The following is a 13,662-nucleotide window of genomic DNA, read 5'->3' on the forward strand; positions in this document are numbered from 1 at the left end:
GACCCCATGGACTGCAGGATGCCAGGCCTCCCTGTCCATCACCAACATTACATGAATACTTTTTTTTTTGGCTGGGGTCTGTGCAGAGGGGACGGTCGGGGAGACCCCAGGGTGGGCTGTGTTCTGAGCGCCACATCCTCCCTCGTGGAGGCCATGGCTGCCACGGACCCCGCTCACTGGCACCTTCCTTCTCTTTCCAGAAGGAAAGAGTGCTTTTCAGTGCTTATAGAGAGCTACTACAAGCCAGTTATTGATCTTTGTACTTTATAACCAGTCACACATTTATCCTCTGACAACATCCTATGAAGCCGTAACCATGTGGATAAACCCAACCAAACACAGGGAAAAGTGAGGCAAAAATGTAGGCTGGTTGCCCAAAGTAACCAGCTAACAGATGAGCCCTCCCCTCCCTGGGTTGAGGGCTGGACACCCTGACCTGCCGGGGTCCCAACTCCGGCCACTCTCTCCAGCCTGGATTCCCAAACTCTCTGCCCTGTTATTCCTGGAGAATAAGGCCAAATGTTGGTTTCCGGATTCTTCCACGAATTGACTGCTTATTTATATCTTCCTTCCATCATTCAACTGGGCTACAAGTATTTTTCTTACTAAAGAATATTATGGATATTGACTCTCTGTTAGAGATGTTGCAAATTTGTCTCCCAGTGAGCCATTGTTTACTTTTGCTTGGTTACATAGAAGTTTTTATTTCTTACGGAGCCAAGTATCAATATAATTTTTTTTCATTTATGGCATCTGAAAAAGGAAGTTCTTTTTCACCCTCACATGTTTAGCACTTCGTACGAGCTCATCTTTTTTAAATGTCTATATTTACCTCTTTGGCTGTGCCGGGTCTTAGTTGCAGCTGGGGCCTGTGGGATCTAGTTCCCTGACCAGGGATCCAACCCATGCCCCTCGCGCTGGGACCGTGGAGTCTAAGGTGCTGGACTACCAGGGGAGCCCCTGTGCTCTCCTCCCGTGCTTTATTCCCACGTATCACACTGCCTCTCACAAAACAGAATTATCACAAATAAGTTTATAAATAGTATAATGCATATATCAATATATTATATAAACAGTTTTACACATGCTATACGTATTCTCCAATTATTTTCTTCTAGTATTCTCATATTTTTGGAACTCTCTAAATTTTTTTGGAATTTATTTTTGTATGTAATAGTCTTTGCCATATGGAGAACCATATGTTCCAACACCATTAATTTGGACAACGATCTGAATTATTTCTGCTTTGAAGTACCACATTTATTAGAAATTAAAATTCCTAGAATTTATGTACCTGGCTGGGGGTTCCTATGCTCTTTCACTGATTAATTTATATTTTCCCAGACCAGTACCATCCTGATTTATCACTATAGAGTTACAGCGTGTTACCAGCTTACATTTCTTCAGTAACGTCACGGGGATTTTTGTTTTTACCCTCCAGTTTACAGACTGGGGAGAAAGGTCAACATGTGTCCTCGAGGGCTAAACCAGCCGTGGGCTCTGCACCCACCAAGCACGTGGACTCACCTTCTCTCGGGCCCTGCCCTGTGGTGCGCCCTGGCCCACCTCCACGGCCCCCTTCTCCACCTCCCGGGCAGCGGTACTCAAGGGTCCTCACGGCAGAGTTGGAGTCCAGTCCCGTGTCGGGGAGTCCTTCACTCGCTCAGCCTCCTGTTCTGGGGGGCCATGGGCACCCTTCCTCGTCTGGGCACCGTCCCTCTGAGCTCCCTGTGGCTAGGACCAGGAGGACAGCTGGGCCCTGGGGAGACCTGTGCCCGCCCAGCCCCGTCTGTCTGTCCACCAGGCAGGGTGGTCAGCGTCTGCTCGAAGTGCTGGCTGCTCACTGCCCAGGCCAGAGGGCTTAATGCACTTTAGAGAGAAGCCTCAGCCCTGAAGGGCCCTATGCTCGGCTTTAAGACCACATCCCTCCTCGGCACCAGCAGCTAGGAGGCCCGAGTCCCCCGCAGTGGCCACAGGCCGAGGCAAAGACGTGTCTGTGGCGTCCAGCCCTGTGTGTCCTCGGGCAGAGGCCTGGACAGGACTTGCCTCGGCGCATACCATGGTCCTGGCCTCCCCCAGGAAAACGCTCGCGGCCGGCACTCCACACGGGAGGGAGCAGTCCCGGGCTTAACGTGCGTCGGGGGCACGCTCGCACCACGGGGCGGGAAGGAGACGTGGGGCCCCCTGCCAAGCTGACGGGGACCAGCTGCCCTGCAGGATGGAGGGGTGGGCAGGAGCCCCGTGTGAGCCAGAACTCTCGAGAAGCCCTTGGTACTGAGGGGCTGGTGACCCTGTCCCGGCATCTGAGCTCAGGGGTGGGGTGGGAGGTATCCAGGCCACACAGATCCAAAGTCCCAAGCTCTCCCCAGACCCCTGGCCTCCTTCCCACCAAGTTTCTTGCCTTAGCCTGTGCCGTTTAGGGGAAAGAAGAGCCTGTCAGCAGAGGAGACCACCTTGACGAGGGCAGAATTCACCTGGAGAGGTGGGGTCCGGCTGGGAGTGGGACCTGCACTCCCCCGCATGGCGCACTCTGGTCCTTCTCTGCTGGTCAGCGGGCAGAGGGGAAAGGTCCAGGAGTCACGGAGCAGGGCACATCCCGGCCATAACCCCGGTGGCCAGTGAGATGCACCCCTGGCTGGCAGGCCACCCCCAGCTTCAACGACTGGCCCATCTGCCCTTTGCTGTCCATGATGAGCCTTGTCTGGGCTTTGAGACGCCAAGGTGCTACCCACGGACACGACGGAGGGCAGTGAAGGGAGCAAGTCAGTGTCCAGGCCTAGCCTTCGATCTTCAGATGTGTAGGGGCCTTTTGGTCTACAGTTCAGAGCAAGACCCAGGGCCCTTGGCAGTGAAACCATGGAGTCCTAACCACTGGACCACCAGGCAAGTCCCTGAACTTCATTTTCTTACCAGAAAGACCAACTTCCTCGGTTTAAGAAGCTGATAATCAATCTGGAACTCAGCTCTAAATACGGACTTTAACGCTAGTTTTCATAGCTTCAAAAGCCATTTAAATGTCATTTCTCTCAATGAATTTTAAAAAAAGTCCTCTTCAACTTCCCTCCATGGAAACACACATAACCAGAGGGGGTTCTTCCAGGAGCTTCCTTCCGCCCGCCAGTAAAGCCTGTGTTAAACTGTGCTTGCCAGGATACTTTTTAGAAAAACACACAGCCTTGTTATTAATAAAGAGCATCATGGGACAGAGGTGAGCTTGCTCAGGGAGTGGATGTGCTGGAGGCTTCCTCCTGTCCCAGCAGCCCTGGGACTCACACACCTGCTTTTCTGGCTGGTAGGCTCCTGGTGGGGCGGGGGGCGTGGGGGCCATGAGGAATGAGGTGACCTGTCTCTGCTTCCCTGCGTGTGGGTGGAAGACCCGGAGCTGGGAGTGGAGTCCAGTCTGTGCGGAAACCCTTCAGGGTGGGCTGCCTGAGCACAGGGTCCTATGGGCAATGTCATTCTTTTTTTTTTAGGAAAAAGGAGAAACCAAATAATTTTTATTCCTTTTTAGATTGTTTCTATAAACTTTTCAGGGAAGATACATCCAAAGGTAGTCTCATTCTGAACCCGGTTTTTGTGGGAGCTCAAGCTGGTTGGTCACCCTAAGCCTGTGACTGGGGACACCATGCTGTTTATTCAAAAGCCGGGAGAGGTCTGGTCACCTCTCCTCTTGCTCAAGTCCCCCCCACGCTGCGCACGTCAGCGGAAGACACATCCTGGTCAGGTCAGGGCGGCCTGGAGAAGAAGTCCAGGAATACTTCGGGGGCACCTGTCGACAGGCTGAGGACTCCAGACCCCTCAAGACCCCAACTCCACTTACACTGTCACTAAACACCACCACCTCTCTTCCTAGAGTCCAATTACTAGTTTTCAAGTTGCTTATTGAGAAGAAAAATAAGTATGAATATCAAAGTAGAAAGCTTGAATTTTAGTCTCCAAGTTATTTTTTCAAAGGTTGACATATTTCCTTTAAATATAAATGTGTCAGTCCAACCAGCTCAATTGTTTTTAATTAAAATGTCTAAAGTATGACTCTAGTACTTCCTGAAAACTTACATGCCATAGTAGAAGAAAACATTTAATAATCCTATTTGCGTATTTTATCGAAATTATAAATAACAAGATTTATTCACCTGTGTTGAATACAGTCATAACCACATGCAGCGACTTCCTAGGACTTCATGAATGATCATAAAATTCCTGAAAAGTGTTTATCTGCCTTATATAAGACTCCAATTTATACAGAAAAGGGGTGTCATGAGTGAAAATATAAATTGCCTGAACTGTCTTCACAGAAAAAAAACTGCACACATGCTGAAGTTTTAAAAATCCATATGCTTTTTTCCAGGTGTGAACTGAACTGCACAACCCCATACGCTGATAGAAAAAAAACAGGTGATTATTTTTAATGATTTATGTATAAAAGAAAAATAAATTTTATGATACAATTTGAGAGACTATTCCATACAAAATTTGACTCACATACAATGTATGCGATTTTTTTGCAACACAAAAACTCTAGTCTTACCTACAAATTCATAAAAGGTAGACTTCTTAACCTGACGCAAAACAGGGTCCCTTTGGGGTGGTGGCTGTCACTTGAGTCGGTGGAAAAAAGACTGTGGACGTGGGAAGGCCTGGGTCACCGGTCCACCTCCCCTCCTCCAATGACGTGTTAATATCTAGTGTCATTTCAGCAGACAGAATTTTATGGTTAACTACAGAAAGGAGAAAAAGACCAGTGTTTCACAATGGCACATCTTAATAATCCAATCTTGAACTTTGCTTCAAAAATCATAGAACGACCTCTGTAACAGATTTACTTTGGAAATGACACTAAGGAAAAACTTAACTGTGCCATCTGTGCTAATCTTTTAAAGAAACAAAACTCTCTCAGGAAATTCTAACATTTAAAATGACACTGTTTGGGTTACATCATAAATAATAGTATGCAGAACAGAAGTGTCAGGACCCAGACTTTAAGACCCGTAAGCATGTCTCCAAACGGTGAGATCCTTTATACACAAATACAAGACTTTAGTATTTACAATATTATACGTAGTGAAAAACTAAATACAAACCATGTTTTTTTAAAAAAAACTTTCACTTTAAAAAAAATTTCTAAAAAATGGTAACATCAAAAAATTTTGCAAATCTGTGCATCCTTTAATTTTTTTCTTTTTCCTGTGCATCCTTTAAAGTCTTCCTTCTGCAGGTTCTTCCTGAGCCACCTGTCTCTGAGGTGCCCGGGTGCTTACAGCTGGGCAAAGGAACAGGCCTGGGCCGTTGGCTTGAACAGCAAGCTTTGCTTCTAGAGAGGATGAGGGGTCCCACAGCTGCACTGATGTGCTCGCGGGGAAGCCCAGGGGCTCGATGTTGAAGAAAGTGAGGATGCAGCCTATGACACTCTCAAGTCAGATGATGCCCGCAAAGGCCACAGTCAAATCTCCTTTTTAAATATATGAACTTTTAAGGGCTGGAAAAATAAGCAAAACATAATAGGGAGCAATAAGAATTGCGTTAAGGTACACGCAATGACAGAGAGGTTAAAAACTAGAGTTCGTGGGTACCTTATAAAGACACGGGCTGAAATGAACCCTTTGCAAGTGGAAATGAGCTAAAAATATAAGTCTCTGCTTTTCCTAACCCTAAGGCTCCTGTTAAAACGTGCAACCAGCCTCACTCGGGGCTCGAGCAGTCCTGTCAGCAGGCTTGGAGTCTGCGGTCTTGGACACCCGTGTCCCGGGTGGTCCCAGCACCGCTCACCCGCTGGACGGACCGGCCCAGAACCCAACAGCTGACGGCAGAGACCAGGCTTGCAGAGAAATGTCTCACACCAGAGGTGTCCGCAAGAGCCGTTTGTAACTAGTGAGTGTTCCAGTGGAGGAAGGCAGGGAAACACGGTCTCTCCCAGGCCGAACGTGCCTAAGGTGGTAAAGCTCTGAAAACCAGGAGGATGATGCTGTGAGCTGCTCACCGCCGCCTTCAGACTGAAACCTCACACCGGGAGCGAAGTGCCAGCCTCCTCCTTAAGCGCAGGCTGAGGGACCCCTGGAGTCTGCAGCTTTGAGCTCTCACCTCCTGGAACTCAGGTTGATGCTGTACACCATCTTCTGGATCTTCTCCTCGTTCTTCAGGATGTTCGCCTTCACGGCACAGATCTTGTCCTGCTGGTCCCTGACCAGCTGCTCCAGCTCCGCCAGCTCCGCCTTGAGGGGCTCCACGGCGCCGTCAGTGATGCTGCCGGGACACAAGCCGGGCCTCGTGAGGACCTCTCTCCTTTCCCATCTGATGCTTTTCGTCGTGTAGCATGCAGGGATCTTAGTTCCCCGACTGGGGACTGAACCCAGGGCCCCTGTGTTGGGAGTGCGGCGCCTTAACCACTGGACACCAGGGAAATCCCTACACTGGCTTCTTAATTAAAACAATGGGAGGTAACAAAAGTAAATTACTCATTGTACCCAAAGGGGTGGGGGGGGAGGATAAAAATATAAATGTGCTTTTTTCAAGTAAAAAAATTTTAAATACTTTCAAATTACAGTCACAAAACTTCGGGGGTTTCGATAAGACACAAGGTAAACATGGTATCCAAACTGCTAAGTTTCCTGCCTTTTGAATGTCTAAATCTCGGGATTCTGAACACTGAGTGCAGATCTTTCCTAGCTGCTACAGAGAAATGCACATTATGTTGTGAATGAAGAAGCAATGTACTTTCCTTGGGGGAGGAGGTAAGAAAGAGGGTTGAGAGGGCTGGGTTCTCCAGAGGTCTCCCCCACCCCTCTCCCAGTCCCCAGCGCCCTTACCCTCCCTCCCCCCGCCCCTCCCCCCGCCCCTCCCCCAGTCCCCCACCACCACCTCTGCTCCAGCTGCAGGGCCTCCACTTGCTGCCCTGGGCTGTCTCCCCCTCCCTCCCCCGCCCCCCCACCTCTGCTCCAGCTGCAGGGCCTCCGCGTGCTGCTGGTTCTCAGCGTGCCACAGCTGCAGCTCGTTCTGCATGGCGTCCACATCCTCCTGGATGTAGTCCATGATCTTGCCCAGGGGAAGGGCGCTCCGGCACAGGGTCTGGATGGACACCCGGAGCTTCTCTATTTCCTTGGAGACGATGTCCTTCTCCTTCTTCCAGGACGACTCGAAGACGAGCGGCTTCTCCTGGGAGGAGTGTGAAGGGAGAGGAGCACACTTACTCCTGAGGGCAGAGGGCGTGGGGGCGGGGACAGCACTGGTGCGTGACCTGCAGGATTGTAGACAGGGCTTCACACCTGTGACCCCGAGGCTCGGCCAGCAGTGCCCGTGAGGGCCTGTACAGTAAGGTCTTCATCTCCCAGGTGACTGGAAACCTACAGCTGTTCTTGTTACAAGAGCTCAGGCAGGGACACAGAGGACAGTCCCCAAAGGAAAAGGGACCCAGGGTGCATGTCACTCCCTGAGGGCCCCACCTCCCCACTTCACGGGGCTGCAACCCCGCCAGCCCGGAGCGAAAGATAACCCGCCCAGCAGAGAAGGGGAGGGGAGGGGAGGACCACCGCAGAGGGAGGAGCCAGTGTGTGGACGGAGGGCGTGGCCAGGGCAACATGGGGCAGCAGGGGAGGCTGAGGCCATGGGGCCTGGGGCCGGGTAGGTGGCGGAGGGGCTCCCACGGCCGCTGCTGAAGGAGGGGAGGAGGGAGGTGACCAGAGACCTTCAGTCGGTTTTGGCCAGGGGTTCTTGGGCTGTTTCACACAAGCAATACCTAGAATTCTCTTCGTATGAGACTTTACCACTGACATCTCTGAATCTCAAGAACCGACAGGCATCTTGGCTTGGGGACCTTTCCTGGGGAAATTAAAACTCTTCAGGAACGCCCCCGCCCTGGCCCCGGTGCTCCCACCACACAGGCTGACTCCATGCCCCCGCTTTGCCCACGGACAGCAGGAGTCGGATGGATTAAGTTAGAACTGATGGACTCCTTTTATTTCTAGGCTTGTTTAACCAAGTGACACATAAGCGCTCGTGTCACTTCTAATCCGGTTCAGACCAAGACCCCAGAGGGCAGGAACCTGCGTCTGGTCCACGTAAGTGCTCCTTAAAAACCTGCCAAATGAACAGATGATGTGAGTAAGAGATTTACGTGTCGAGATCTGAGCTCCACTGTGCTCTGGCCTTTAGCAAACACATGGAAGCCTTAACACAGTGCCCGGCATGCAGAAGCATTAAACAAATAGGACTACAAACAGAAGGCAAAGCTCACAGAACCAGTGAGTTCTGCAAGGCTGCGAGATACAAGATAAACATACAAAAAGCAACTGTTTCTGTTTGCTGGCAATGAACACACGGCTACCAAAATTAAAGATACATCGCCACCTATTACTGCTCAGAAAAGAGAAGTACCATTCGTAAGTCTAACAAAATATGTATAGAACTTGTGTACTGAAAACTGCACAACGTGGATAAAACACATCAAAGGAGGTCTAAAAAGTGAGAGCCATACCCTGTTCATCAACTGCAAGATTAACACAGTAAAGATGTCAGTTCTCCCCAAACTGATATACGGGTTTAATACAATTCCTACCACAGTCCCAAATGGTTTGTAGACGTGGACAAGACTGTCCTAAAACTTACACAGAAAGGCACAGGATCTAGCGTGGCCGAAACATTTTGAAAAAGAAGAAATACGCGGGAAGCATCAGGCTACTGGATCTCAGGACTTAACTCGAGCAACAGCACTCAGGACGGTGTGGTCAGGGCAGGGTGGACACCCAGATCCAGGGGACAGAGCAGAGAACCCAGGTCTTCCTCACAAACACGCCCACCTGACTTCTGACAAAGGTGCTATGGCAAGCCAGCGGAGGAGAGGCAGGCTGTTACACGCGGCACTGCAGCGACTGGACACACTGTCATACGCGGCACCGCAGCGACTGGACACACTGTCACACGCGGCACTGCAGAGACTGGACACACTGTCACACGCGGCACTGCAGCGACTGGATACACTGTCACACGCGGCACTGCAGAGACTGGACACACTGTCACACGCGGCACTGCAGAGACTGGACACACTGTCACACGCGGCACTGCAGCGACTGGACACACTGTCATACGCGGCACTGCAGAGACTGGACACACAGGCGGAACGGGACCCTGACCAGTCTCACACCTTACACAGAGACTTCCCTGAAACGGGCCACGGACTGAAATGGAAAACATAAAACTATAAAACTTCTAGGGAAAAAACCTAGAAGAAAGTCCTCGGGATTTAGGGCCAGGTAAATAAACAGTTTTGACTTGACACTAAAAACATGATCAGTTGAAGGAAAAACTGATACATGGGTGCTGTCACCATTAAATACTGTCCATGGGCAACAACCCTGCTGACAGCGTGGGAGGCACGCTAGACGGTGAGGGCGTGCGCTCAGAGCACAGGCCTGGCAAAGGCCCAGGGCCCGTGGCGCACAGACTCCCGGACATCAGCAGCAAAAAGCAAGCAATCGAGCTAGAAGACGGACAAAAGAACAGACTCTTCACCTAAGATGACACACAGAGGGCCGAACGCACGTGCAAAGACACGCAGTCATTCCCCGCCAAGGAAACGCGATTAGCAGCACAAGAGGGGTAACCCACACCTATCAGAAACAGTGACCATGGCAGACGCTGGGAAGGACTCGGAGCCTGGACCCCTCAGTCCTGGCTGGTGGGAACGCAAAACGGTACAGCTGCTCTGGAAACAGTGTGACCAGGTCTTTAAAACTAACCGTGCAACCGCCATACAAGCCAGCAACTATACCCCTGGGCACTGACCCCAGAGAAGGGAAGACGTGCTGACACAAAAGCCTGTGTAGGTGTGTTGATGGAAGCTTCATTCAGAGCAGCCAAACACTGGACACAGCCCAGATACCCTTCAGGGAGTGAATAAATACACTATGCTACGCCCATATCACGGAATACTACTTGGCAAGAAAAGAGGAATGAACTGCTGATTCACACAACAACCTGGATGGACCTGCTGAGAGTTATGCTGAGTGAAAAAAAGCCAGTCTCAAAATTTACATGCTGCATTATTCCATTTCCATAACAGTCTTAAAATGATATCACTATAAAATGGAGACCAGATTAGCAGTTGCCAAGGGTTTGGGACAGGGTGGGGTGGAAGGCAGAGGGTGGGTGTCATTATAAAAGGGCAATAAGAGGGATCCTTGGGATGCTGGAGATGTCCTGTATTCTGACGGCATCAAGGTCTGCATCCTGGATGTGACAATGCACTCAGCTTTGTCAGATGTTATCAGCAGGGAGGACCAAGTAAAGGGTCCCCGGGGTCTCTGTTATCTCTTATAAATACATTTGAATCTACAGTTATCTCAAAATAACTTCAATTAAAAAAAAAAAAAAGGTAGTGGCTATAAAAGTGCTTTTGAATTAAAATGCTAAGTGACTAAAATGAATCAATGATAAACAATGATAAATTACTTCCCAGGAAAAAATGTGCTGTCCTTATTATACTGACTACTTTATTATGAACTATACAAAACAGATCTTCATGACCCAGATAACCATGATGGTGTCATCACTCACCTAGAGCCAGATACCCTGAAGTCCAAAGTTAAGTGGGCCTTAGGAAGCATAACTATGAACAAAGTTAGTGGAGGTGATGGAATTCCAGCTGAGCTATTTCAACTCCTAAAAGATGATGCTATGAAAGTGCCACACTCAATATGCCACTAAATCTGGAAAACTCAGCAGTGTCCACAGGACTGGAAAAGGTCAGTTTTCATTCCAATCCCAAAGAAAGGCAATGCCAAAGAATGCTCAAACTACCACACAACTGCCTTCATCTCACATGCTAGCAAAGTAATGCTCAAAATTCTCCAAGCCAGGCTTCAACAGCACATGAACTGAGAACTTCCAGATGTTCAAGCTGAATTTAGAAAAGGCAGAGAAAACAGAGATCAAACTGCCAACATCTGTTGAATTATCGAAAAAGCAAGAGAGTTCCAGAAAAACATCTACTTCAGCTTCATTGACTACACTAAAGCCTTTGACTGTGTGGATCATAACAAACTGTGGAAAACTCTTCAAGAGATGGGAATACCAGACCACCTGACCTGCCTCCTGAGAAATCTGTATGCAAGTCAAGAAGCAACAGTTAGAACTGGACATGGAACGATGGATTGGTTCCAAATTGGGAAAGGGGTACATCAAGGCTATATATTGTCACCCTGCTTATTTAATTTATATGCAGAATACATCACGTGAAATGCAGGGCTAGATGAAGCACAAGCTGGAATCAACGTTGCCAGGAGAAATATCAATAACCCCAGATATGCAGATGACACCAGCTTTATAGCAGAAAGTGAAGAGGAACTAAAAAGCCTCTTGATGAAAGTGAAAGAGGAGAGTGAAGAAGTTGGCTCAAAACTCAACATTCAAAACACCAAGATCATGGCTTCCAGTCCCATCACTTTATGGCAAATAGATGGGGAAACAATGGAAACAGTGACAGAGTTTATTTTCTTGGGCTCCAAAATCACTGCAGATGGTGACTGCAGCCATGAAATTAAAAGATGCTCACTCCTTGGAAGAAAAGCTATGACCAACTTAGACAGCATATTAAAAAGCAGAGATATTACTTTGCCAAAAAGGTCCATCTAGTTAAGGCTACGGCTTTTCCAGTGGTCATGTATGGATGTGAGAGTTGGACCATAAAGAAGCCTGAGTGCCAAAGAACTGATGCATTCAAACTATGTTGTTCGAGAAGACTCTTGAGAGTCCCTTGGACTGCAAAGAGACCCAACCAGTCCATCCTAAAGGAGATCAGTCTTGAATATTCATTGGAAGGACTCATGCTGAAACTGAAACTCCAATACTTTGGCCACCTGATGCAAAGAGCTGACTTATTTGAAAAGATCCTGATGCTGGGAAAGATTGAAGGCTGGAGGAGAAGGGGACGATGGAGGATGAGACAGTTGGATGGCATCACCATCTCGACGGACATGAGTTTGAGCAAGCTCCAGGAGTTGGTGACGGACAGGGAGGCCTGGCGTGCTGCAGTCCAAGGAGTCACAAAGAGTTGAGCATGACTAAGCGACTAAACTGAACTTGATTATAGTGATAATATTGATGACTGACTTAATTGAGACATTTAAAATTCTGCTTAAACCCACTCATAATGATATGAAGTAATTCCTATGTATCTGGCATCATACTGACTCTAACACGAAACCATACAGGGCAGAGACCTCGGGACAGGGACGGACACACACAGCACCTGCTGAACTCGGCGCGTCCCGCCTGGGACAGCATACCCAGAGGCTGCCTGCCAGCCTCCGTCAGGATTCTGTGTCGGCACCGAGCGCCATCAGGGACACACGCCACGAAGTGCACAGTCTTACTTTTGAGGGGTTAAGGACTTTAACACAAGACTGGGCTAGGATTATGATAGCTGGGAGAGGCTTTTCCCATTGCTGCAAAATATCAAAATTCTGGCATTTTCCAAGCTTTCATTTAAGGCGGCGGGTAGAGTGGGTAAGTCAAGACTGACTCTGTGCTTTAAAAAGCACCCCCACTGACGACAGGCTCTGATTTATACACAGCTCGTTCTGCTGTATCAGCAACTTTCCAGACAAACGCAACCATTATAAACCCGTTTTATAGACTTTTAATATGTACAGTAAAATCTGAGAATCCACCACTGTACTCACCACACAGGAATTAGTCATATGAAATATGCTTAATTTTTGAAAATGGAAGAAAAAAAAAAAAAAAAAAACAAGAGAAACTGTATCATTACCCCCAAATAGTGCCTAAAAGCCGCTGGAACGTGGGCGGACTCGGGGGCGGGCGTGGGCCGTCAGGCCCGGGCGCTCCGCGGGGACCCAGCCGGCCTTCCGCCTCCTCGGAGCTTTACGGCCTCCGGAGCGCGGCCTGACCTCGCCCTGCCTCGGTCTCCTCACAATAAAATGGAAATGCTAATATTTACCCTGCAGGCAGGATTCGATGGGGTAACATAAAGCAAGCAGCTCAGTGCCTCACACATTGTAAACCCTGGACGAACGGTCACCGCTGTCGTAAACGTCTCCGCCGCGAAGGACGGGCACCGGCCTCGGGAGAGGCTGCAGGTGACGCTCCTGCAGGCGACACTCGCCTGCTGTGTGCTCAGCGCCAACCCACGCCGCGTTCTCGTGGCTTCAGGCGGAGGAGCTCTCCCGTCGGAACAGCGTTTACCTTCCTCCCTGACACATCGCTTCCTGTCGTCACGTTCTGAAACACACACAGCCCACCCCATGAGACGCGCTCTTGAAGCTCTTCACGGAAAGGCTGCGGTTCTTGGCTCGGAGCTGAGCTGAGGCCTGCGGGCGGCACCCCAGCCGTGACGGGGGCACTGCAGGTGACGTGGGGACACTCGCCCGCCCCCGGCGCCCCCCTGCCTGCTGCCGGGTGGGCTCCCTCCTCGGGCGGGCTGCAGACTGTTGACTCAGCTGCTGTCGGGCAGCGGGGACCTCTGGCAAAGTGTTTCCTCGTTTGGCTGGCCACTTCACACGCGCTTCGGAAGAAGTGACTTTCCAGGATCTTTCGGGGGAACAGCTGCCTCTGGGACTGAATATTAATTGCATTTGCCACACATGTACTTGTCCCCAGAAGTGTGGGCATTTAATTGTGTTTATAGTGACTTTTTAAGTTTATAATTATTAT

General features: G+C 49.5%; 1 protein-coding gene across 5 annotated transcripts in view; it reads right to left on the reverse strand.

Annotated features, from left to right (window-relative positions):
* Nucleotides 1–4,098: 4,098 nt before the first annotated feature.
* The window catches only part of IFT54 (intraflagellar transport 54), a 60,277-nt gene continuing 50,713 nt past the window's right edge, over nt 4,099–13,662 (reverse strand). For 2 of the 5 annotated variants that reach the window (XM_086375454.1, XM_086375433.1), the window contains 3 exons: nt 6,926–7,149; nt 6,079–6,240; nt 4,099–5,476 (listed from right to left, as the gene is read on the reverse strand). In XM_086375454.1, the coding sequence (XP_086231580.1) occupies nt 5,470–5,476; nt 6,079–6,240; nt 6,926–7,149 (393 nt within the window). In that variant the 3' untranslated portion in view covers nt 4,099–5,469. Of the gene's footprint in view, nt 5,477–5,843; nt 6,241–6,925; nt 7,150–13,662 lie in introns of those variants that run through there. The other 3 variants (XM_086375463.1, XM_086375442.1, XM_086375471.1) reach the window with 2 other exon arrangements.

Source organism: Bos grunniens, chromosome 3, assembly GCF_055505025.1.
Source record: "Bos grunniens cultivar Pamir isolate PY7600 chromosome 3, Bosgru_T2T1.0, whole genome shotgun sequence".
Lineage (NCBI taxonomy): Eukaryota > Metazoa > Chordata > Mammalia > Artiodactyla > Bovidae > Bos > Bos grunniens.